Source organism: Palaemon carinicauda, chromosome 13, assembly GCF_036898095.1.
Source record: "Palaemon carinicauda isolate YSFRI2023 chromosome 13, ASM3689809v2, whole genome shotgun sequence".
In the NCBI taxonomy this organism is placed as follows: domain Eukaryota; kingdom Metazoa; phylum Arthropoda; class Malacostraca; order Decapoda; family Palaemonidae; genus Palaemon; species Palaemon carinicauda.
Window position 1 is genome coordinate 139,608,525 of NC_090737.1, and position 10,000 is coordinate 139,618,524.

A 10,000-nucleotide genomic window follows, 5' to 3' on the forward strand; every position below is an offset into this window, starting at 1 on the left:
TAGGGCATTGTCCTGCTCGATGGGGCAATGTCACTGTCCCTTGCCTCTATCTGTCTCTAGGACATTGTCCTGCTCGATAGGGCAATGTCACTGTCCCTTGCCTCTGTCTGTCTGTAGGGCAATGTCACTGTCCCTTGCCTCTGCCATTCATAAGCAGCCTTTAAACTTTCAAATTGCAACCATTGATTGGTTGTTTGAGAGAGAGAGAGAGAGAGAGAGAGAGAGAGAGAGAGAGAGAGAGAGAGAGAGAGAGAGAGAGAGAGAGAGAGAGAGAGTCGAAGAGCAGCCTGTGTGAACGTTTTAGACTCGCGTCTCCCGGTATAGATCAGAAGCCGAAACTGGGCTGTAACTGGCAAAGAGCAGAACGAGATCGAAGACTTTAGGGTACCCCCTAGGCTAGCACGGCGGATGCTGTTGAGCCTCTGCTGTGCTGCTGCTGCTGTTGCTCCTGCTGTGCTGCTGCAAGCTACCGTTGGCTTGCTGGCCTCTCTCTCCCTCTCTCTCTCTCTCTCTCTCTCTCTCTCTCTCTCTCTCTCTCTCCTCGCTCTCCCAGGCTTTAGTAGCGAGCATGAAGCGGTGAGATGTGGATGTGGTGTCATTCCCGCTCTAGAATATCAATTCACTACCATTTCTCTCATCGGTAAAATAGTGCCTGTAAGGAACACTCTCCTATTTCATACCTAAATTAAATGTGAACTAAAACAAATGTAAATTATATAAAAATTTCGGCTTTTTCGTTTTTTTTTAGAAAACTATTCGCCAGTTGCAGTGAATCGATGAGTGTTTTTGAGTACAGTACCGTCCGGGTTCCTTCTTCTTGTTCTTGTTCTTACCTTCGAGGAAATGTTATAAATGTTATTAAAACATTCTATACATGGAAGGAGCTTCTAAATAAATTGGAAATAAATATAAAATTATATTTTCGGAAAGATATGAAAATCTTGACCAAACACATGGAATTAGAACAATGCTTTTAATTTGAATAATTCTCAACTAGCAAATCTGTTGACAAATTTAAATTGTAATTTTGAAAAAGCATATTTTTTCCGCTTGAAAGATTAGGCCTACACATTTCTGACACCTTTCTGGTAAGTATATCATCTTTAGCCTTCTTGCTTAGGCCTAAGTCATTATTTTTGGCCATAGCCCCCCAAAATGGTGTCAACATTAGCAACGTAATGATCACATATGTCCGTAAAACGAAGCCAATTAGAACGGTACGTTGTGTCTTAAGACGTTGCATAGAAATTTTTTATGCAATTCGTTATAATACTCAATTTTCTTAAGATTCAAATACGTTAATTAATTAACGATGCAGAGGTTTCAATTAAATGTTAATTTAAAATTAGGATGTTTGATAGGATTATGATTATTAAGATATTCACATCTCCGTTGCTTTCTCTATTGGCATAAGGTTTGTAATAATAGTAATAATAATAAATAATAATAATTATAATAATAACAATATTAATAATAATAGTGTTGTAATTGTTCTTTACTTCCCGTAGTTTAATAATAATAACAATAATAATAATAATAATAATAATAATAATAATAATAATAAAAAAAACAATAATAATAATAATAATAATAATAATAATAATAATAATAGTGTTTTAATTGTTCTTAATTCTCTTGTAGTTTAATAATAATAATAATAATAATAATAATAATAATAATAATAATAGTGTTTTAATTGTTCATTACTTCTCGTAGTTTATCAATAATAATAATAATAATAATAATAATAATAATAATAATAATAGTGTTTTAATTGTTCATTACTTCTCGAAGTTTATCAATAATAATAATAAAAATAATATTATTATTTTCATTATCATCATTCTAAAGCTGCGATTCATTATTAAAGTAGCTTAGAATATGACGAAATTTCTTTTTTAAAAATCATCCCGTTTTTAATAATAAAACTTCAATTGCAGTTCAATTAACTTTGCTTGGGAATTTCTTATTGCTAAGTAAAAAAAAAAACTTCGTTAACTGTTCGTCTTTCGTTACTTTGTGATTGGAAGACTTAAAAGTCAATTATGTTTCGTGTTAATTTTTTGTAGTAATTTGGTGTTTTCAAAAATCATTATAAGCTCATTTTCCCCTAAAAAAAATACTTAGCAACTCCCCTATATCATAAAGATCAAGTGCATGGATATATATATAATATATATATATATATATAAATATATATATAGTATATATATATATATATATATATATATATATATATATATAGTATACATATATAGTATATATAGTTATATATATATACATACATACATATATATATATATATATATATATATATATATATATATCACGCACACACGAGTATATATATATATATATATATATATATATATATATATATATATATATATATATATATATATAGTATACATATATAGTATATATAGTTATATACATATATATATATATATATATATATATATATACATATATATATATATATACATATATATATTACATATATATATATATATATATACATATATATATACATATATATATATATATATATATATATATATATACATATATATATATATATAAATATATATATATATATATATATATATATATATATATATATATATCACGCACACACGAGTATATATATATATATATATATAGTATACATATATAGTATATATAGTTATATATATATATATATATATATATATATATATATATATATATATATATATATATACATATATATATATATATACATATATATATATATTACATATATATATATATATATATACATATATATATACATATATATATATATATATATATATATATATATATATATATATATACAGTATATATAAAATCTTACCGGTCACGCTTAGCTCTCACCTCCCCCCCCGGGTAGAGAGAGAGGGAGTAGTTATACATGTGTATGCATGATCTATTTAAATATTTAGCAGTCATTGTTGACGGGTCGCGTAAGCTATTAAGGAATAATTGGTTAAATATGGTGTAAATTTTGTTAATTGCGAATAAAGACAAGTTCTTAAATTGTTTATTTCCGTTAAGAATTTGGTAATGGTGTTGAAAATGTCAAGCAATTCTTACTAACAATAAAAAAAAATGCATTTCTTACTTAGTTGAACGAGACATACTGTTCTTTATAAAATGAACAATTTATTCTTATTTATTTAAAATATTTCTTTTCTTCTTTTTTTACAGAATGAAGATAACTCGTAAACCCGTCCGTAAGGAAGAATATTTCCCGCAAAAAATGATAAAGACATTCGGATATTCTACCGCACAAAGAATGTAAACAAAAGGATTTTCTACCACGAAGAATGTAAACAAATCCCGCTCCCTACAGAAACTCAAACTGAAATCTAATATACCTTTAAAGTATACGAATATCCAGACAATGTTAATATCAATAAAATAACCTCAATGCTGTTAAGGTTAACCCACCTTTCAGAAACCTTGAAAGCCCTTTTACCCCCACCATAAAGGTTAAATTTCGAGCACATTTTGCTATATAATTTTTTGAAATTGCTCTAAAAAGCTTAATTTTTGTCCTAGAGAGGTCAGGTTGGTCTCATTCTTTTGGAAAATGCCTGAAGTTTCTCGTAAAATCATCAAAAATATGTAAAAATATGTAATTAATAGTGTTTTGCAAGAACGTACCGGAAACTAGCCCGGAAAGATGCAAGGTGAGGGCGTCGGAGGACGGCTAGCAACTTGGGTTGCGGGTGTCCTGGGCGTGTGGGCTGGGCTAGCAGCACTAGGGTCACTTATTGCTGCTATTATGTTTCCCCAATGGGCTCTAGTTAGAGAGCCCATAGTTCTAGCAGAGAGTCCTAGTCGCTCTATAGACTTTTTAGAAGATGGCTTGAAGGAGAATGATCGCGCGCAAGCACTACAACCTGTCGTCACAACGGTCACATTCAGACTGGGGCTGTGGACTGCTTGTCCGCATATAAATACTACGAACCTTCATTTATGTAAGTTGATTTTTAAATAATGTACATTTTAACAATGTTCGATATGAAATTAAGATATTTCCTACTTATTTTACTTGTTAACAACTATTATATTCTACTCGATCTTTTTTTTACAATGTTAATTTTCTGTTTAATTATTAAGTGGCTTATTTAATCAGTGTAAAGTATTTTAGTAATTTTTCAGTTCTGTCAAAAATACTCGAAAATAATGTACATTTCAACATTGTTCTATATGTAATTAAGATATTTCCTACTTATTTTACTTATTAACAACTATTATATTCTACCCGGTCTTTTTTTTCACAATGTTAATAATCTGTTCAATTATTAAGTGGTTTATTTAATCAGTGAAAAGTATTTTAGTATATTTTAAGTTGAGCTGTCAAAAAAATATTGAAAATCTATTTTTTATCAGCTATTTCTACATAGATATGAAAATAAAGCTACAGAAAATTAATATAAAGAAATCAATACCGAAAAATAGAATTGTTTATAGTACAAAGCCTACTATCATGAGTTCCTTTTCATGATTCATATAAAAGAGCCTATATTGCAATAATGATTTCATGCAACGAAGAATAGGATATTTTCAAATAAATCTTTATAATGAGGCAGTTAAACTCCTCAAGCTATTAATGATTCTACCATTTTAAAGAGCCAGAAATTCACCGTATATATTGCTGAAGACTCAATCTTAACAAATCAATTTTTAAACCAATTGCATTGCAACAATGCAACAAAGGATAGGATATTTGCAATTAAATCTATAACAAGGCAGTTAACCTCCAATGATATTACCCATTCAAATAGCCACATAATTCACTGTATATATTGTTGAAGACCCCCTCTCAACAGATCAATTTCCAAACCAATTGCATTGCAACAAAGCAACAAAGGATAGGATATTTGCAATTAAATCTATAACAAGACAGTTAACCTCCAATGAAATTACCCATTCAAATAGCCACGAAATTCACAGTATATATTCCTGAAGACCCAATCTCAACAAATCAATTTATAAACCAATTGCATTGCAACAATGCAACAAAGGATAAGATATTTGCAATCAAATCTATAACAAGACAGTTAACCTCCAATGATATTACCCATTCAAATAGCCACAAAATTCACCGTATATATTCCTGAAGACCCAACCTCAACCAATCAATTTCTAAACCAATTGCATTGCAACAATGCAACAAAGGATAGGATATTTGCAATTAAATATATAACAAGACTGTTAACTTCCAATGATTTTACCAATTCAAAGAGCCAGAAATTCACCGTATATATTGCTGAAGACCCAATCTCAACCAATCAATTTCTAAACCAATTATATTGCAACAATGCAACAAAGGATAGGATATCTGCAATTAAATCTATAACAAGACAGTTAACCAATGATTTTACCCCTTCAAAAAGCCACATAATTCACTGTATATATTCCTGAAGACTCAATCTCAACAAATCAATTTCTAAACCAATTGCATTGCAACAAATCGCTCCCAGACGAGTATCTTGAAATAATCTTCCTTCTTTTACAGTGGTTGGTTCTCCTCCTTGCAGCGGCGTTAGGTATTCTTGGGAACACATAACTCACCAGGATTTACGTCTGCCTGCACCGGCTCCTTTAGTACAAACTGTTCTTGCCAGAATGAGGTGTGTTAATTATCTTTTCTTTACAATTACTTTGTTACTTCTGAGTAATATCTTTAGGAAAAGATTCTTTTGAAGTTAGTATTCATAAAGTCCTTATATATTTCGTGTTATAGAATCTAATCCCATGTAAAAGTTTATGAATTCCTGTAGATTTAAGTCTGTTTCTTTGTGGGATTTGAACACACACATTAGCAAGACTAAGTCCCATTTGTTTTATATAATTCCAAAATTGATTTGATACCATTTCAACTTAATATTATCATTATTATTGTTTTATTTTTATTCCAGATTGTCCACACCGTTCATGATGCTATCATGTTGTTTGCTGGCCATAGGAACATTGCTTGCAATTGTTGGAAGATGCTGTTATGCTCATGCATCGCTTGTGGCCGCTCTCCTGTATTCACTGGGAGGTAATATAATTATTAATAATTATTATTACTAGCTAAGCTACAACCCTAGTTGGAAAGGCAAGATGCTATAAACCTAAGGGCTTCAACAGAGAAAAATAGTATTCTCAATACTAATTAGATGAAGGAATAAAAGATAATAAGTTCTGAAACGAATTTGTTATAACTATTTTTGGTAAATTTTAAAACTTTGAAAATATATATTCATTTACTGTTTTCAATCCTTGCATGAATTTTAATCAATAAAATTAAACTTCTCATAGAAATGGTGAAGGTGCATTTAGAATATATAGTTTTCCAGTTACTAAACACCGTTTATATTAATAGAATTGATAATTCTGAGAGTAGGCCTAGTCACAGAGTTAAAACATGCTATTTTGTGTAAAGTTTACATATCAAAGCATAAGTTTTCAATATAAAACTAAATTTTTCTTCTGTATTTCAGGACTAAGCGTTGGTGTAGGCGTAGTATGGTTCGTATCGGTAATTTCCGAAGAATACAGCATGGCGTCAGGACGAAGAACAAGCTGGTCAGATATGTATGCCTACCGATATGGCTGGTCAGTAATGACAGCCGGTGTAGGAGGCGTGGCAGCACTCCTGGCTGCCCTACTGACAGGACACTCCCACCTGGCACGACACGCCCCTTTGGTCACGGTCCTAAGAGCCAGGTCGAGCAGCACTGACGAAAGCTTAGCCAAGCCTCTGCTGAGATGCCGAAGCGAAGGCTGCTTAGGTCAGAGGTCCTTTACGTCCGAGACCATAAGGACTTATCTAACGTGCGATTCCAGGCGACATCCTCAAAGAGGATGCCCTTTACCTCTGCCCCATAGCACCTCTATAGTAGATCTCACTAAACCGACGGAGGATCTATCTTATCTACAGGAAGATTCGGGTCAAACTCAGGAGGATACCCTTTCGGATATGCATACATCGCGGCGGTCATCGAAGGTCACTATTGTAGGAGATGATGTAAGGATATTGAACTATCCACAACATCAGTATCAACACCAGCTGCTAGAACAGCAACAGACAGAACAGCAGCAGGATCAAGGAGAGGAAGAGGTTATGCAACATCCACTTAAGAAGATCAGGCAATCAACGCTGGAACGTAGTTGGTCAGAAGACACTTCGAGGGTGATCATTGAGTCCCCTAGATGTGGAAGTACCTCTCAAATAATCACTCCCGTTCCTCCCCCTCCACCGTTAAGCTCTTCTTCCTCTTCCCCTTCCCCCCTGGAAGCTAAACCTCCCCCCTTTCCAGCAACTTCGTCAGGAAGCTCTAGACGATCCAGTAGCGGAGGAGTCACGAGGTTGGCAGGCGATCCTTCCCCTCTGGAAGCTAAACCTCCCCCCTTGCCAACGACTTCGTCAGGAAGCTCTAGACGCTCCAGTAGCGGAGGAGTGACGAGGTTGACCGGGGATCCTTTGAGGCTTCCTGAATATAATTCCTTCACGGTGGTCGAATACAGTCGAACATTGCCGACGAAAGGTCGACAGTTGGCTGTGTTCAACAGGCGATCTATGCACCGGTCAACTACGCTTAGTAGATCCAACTCAAAGATTTCATCTGAAGTTTGAAGACTTTTTGATGTAATGAAGCTAAAAGTTTTGAAGACTTTTTGATGTAATGAAGCTAAAACGTATTAATTATCTGGTTTACTGTTATTTTAATGCAGATATTTTATTCATTTGTTCATTGAAATGAATATGATTAAAGAAAATACATAGCTTGATTATGCTTTTAGCTAATTTGATGTGCATTGCAATTGCTAACTGCCATAGAAGAGATAAGAAATAGCTAAAGACAATTTAACATGAACTAGACTCATATCTTAAACCGGGTTATTGTAGTTCGTTGGGATAGGCGAAATTTTCTAATTACTTGTCACATTAATATTATTTATCGTAAATTTGTTTATCTTGGTCTGAAATACGATATGAATCAAATATATTTTTAGTAAAATTTGAAATTTTCCACCCGGTCTGCACCAACGAACTCCAAAGGCTCATCTTTAACACAACACAATACTCGATATTTACATTCCATTCTTTATTATTTATCTATCTCTACGTCCTGTAATTAATAATCTATCCATATCAACGTTTGTGAAACTAATTTTGTAACTGTGTGGGGGAAAAAAATCTGGTAATCTTCTCAGGAAGATAATTTAGACCTAGAATATTATAGTCTCATAGAAAGTAGAATGTTCACCATAAGACTAGGCCTACTATTGAAATCTATAAGTCAAATATAACTTTTTAAAAGTGGAAACTTTATCCACATGGCCATATAATCTTTTTTATACATAAGGATATAATTGTGCTAGCTTTTAATGTGCAGTTGTTAGTGGAACAAACTGGAGTCCAGGGAACAAACTGGAGTCCAGGGAACAAACTGGAGTCCAGGGAACAAACTGGAGTCCAGGGAACAAACTGGAGTCCAGGGAACAAACTGGAGTCCAGTCTCGGCAGCTTTTTAGAAGTATGTTGTGTTTTATACACGAATGCTATTCATACATATCATGTGTCATCATTGATACTTTTGTAGAAAGAGAGGGCTTTTCCTATAATTGATGTGGTAATGAAAAAAAAGAAATAAAATGTTTGAATAACTATTTTGAGATCTCGATTTTTACCTGAAATTCACGAGAAGAGTTTTAGTTTATTTTTTATGATTTTCGGAAAATAATAATGTAATTTTTTCATTTGGTTTATATATATTTTTTCTTTGAAAATTAACAAGAAACTATCGGAAAATAATAATGTGAGAATATTTTTTCGTTTAGTTTATATATATTTTTTCTTTGATAATTAACAAGAAAGTATTACAATAGTTCTATATATCTTTATTTATTACCTAAAACCAAAAAAGAAAAAAAGTACAAGAATAATGGAAGAGATCTTAGCCAATATGAATGTATATCTAGGCTTATATATATATATATATATATATATATATATATAGAGAGAGAGAGAGAGAGAGAGAGAGAGAGAGAGAGAGAGAGAGAGAGAGAGAGAGAGAGAGAGAGAGAGAGAGAGAGAGAGAGAGAGAGTTAATAAGTATTGAACAATACATTGCAAGCTATGTAGGCCTACTTCCATTCCCAAAATTATACGAAACACTTTGCTCCGTTCTTTGCAGTTCTAGTAATCAAAATCTTTCGAAATTTGCACATCTTGGTAGTCCAAGCAATCGTCATTCGTACACCACACGGCTGAAAAAAAAGTAAAATTTCTTATAATATAAATATATAAATGATAGTCTATTTTTATGGAAAATTGCTTCCATAAGAATATAAATATCAGAATTCTTATCTGGCCCTAGATGTTCTAACAGAATTTATGTGATCTTCAATTGTTTTTCATAACTGTTCTGTAAAGTGATCTCATTTTCAAGGTATTTTCCCTCAGTTTGAGTAATTGTGCTTGATATAAGTAGTAGTTTGCACTGGCAACCTCTGCCAAACACAGACATAAACTTACGTAGTTTACATTGTCCAATGCATTCTTTAACTCGGCTAGGCTGTTTTCCCGAGCACTGAGAGCCATCAACCACAATTTCAATGTCCCCACGAAGCTGTGTTGCATCACTGGGGTCTACAGGCAATCTTATGGCACAGATCACGTCTCTGTACTGGATGCCAGAGCCACAGCTCTCGCTGCAGGGACCCCAGTCTTCTATAGTCCACCTGGAAATCAAAATGTCAGTTTTTTTGGTATTGATGGAGGAAGATGTGATCAAATGGTGTACACTGATTTAATAATCTAGAAAAACTTTAATGAATTATTCGAGATAAGGATATAAAGTCAAAGGACCCCAGTCTTCTATAGTCCACCTGGAAATCAAGAAAATGTCAGTTTCTAGGTACTGATGGTGGCAGATGTGATCAAATGGTGTTCACTACGTTACTAATCAAGAAA

At 32.7% G+C, this 10,000-nt stretch overlaps 2 protein-coding genes across 2 annotated transcripts in view; one reads left to right on the forward strand and one right to left on the reverse strand.

The window, feature by feature from the left end:
- The first annotated feature begins 569 nt into the window (after positions 1-569).
- Positions 570-8,654, forward strand: LOC137652115 (uncharacterized). Its single transcript, XM_068385320.1, has 5 exons — positions 570-654; positions 3,232-4,007; positions 5,552-5,666; positions 5,955-6,079; positions 6,522-8,654. The coding sequence occupies exons 2-5, from the start codon at positions 3,710-3,712 to the stop codon at positions 7,655-7,657; spliced, it is 1,674 nt and encodes a 557-aa protein (XP_068241421.1). The 5' UTR covers positions 570-654; positions 3,232-3,709; the 3' UTR covers positions 7,658-8,654.
- Positions 8,655-9,223: 569 nt separating this feature from the next.
- Positions 9,224-10,000, reverse strand: part of LOC137651852 (A disintegrin and metalloproteinase with thrombospondin motifs 20-like) — a 19,137-nt gene continuing 18,360 nt past the window's right edge. The window contains exons 16-17 of the mRNA XM_068385070.1: positions 9,563-9,768; positions 9,224-9,294 (exon numbers count right to left, since the gene is read on the reverse strand). Of these exons, the coding sequence (XP_068241171.1) occupies positions 9,224-9,294; positions 9,563-9,768 (277 nt within the window). The remainder of the gene's footprint in view (positions 9,295-9,562; positions 9,769-10,000) is intronic.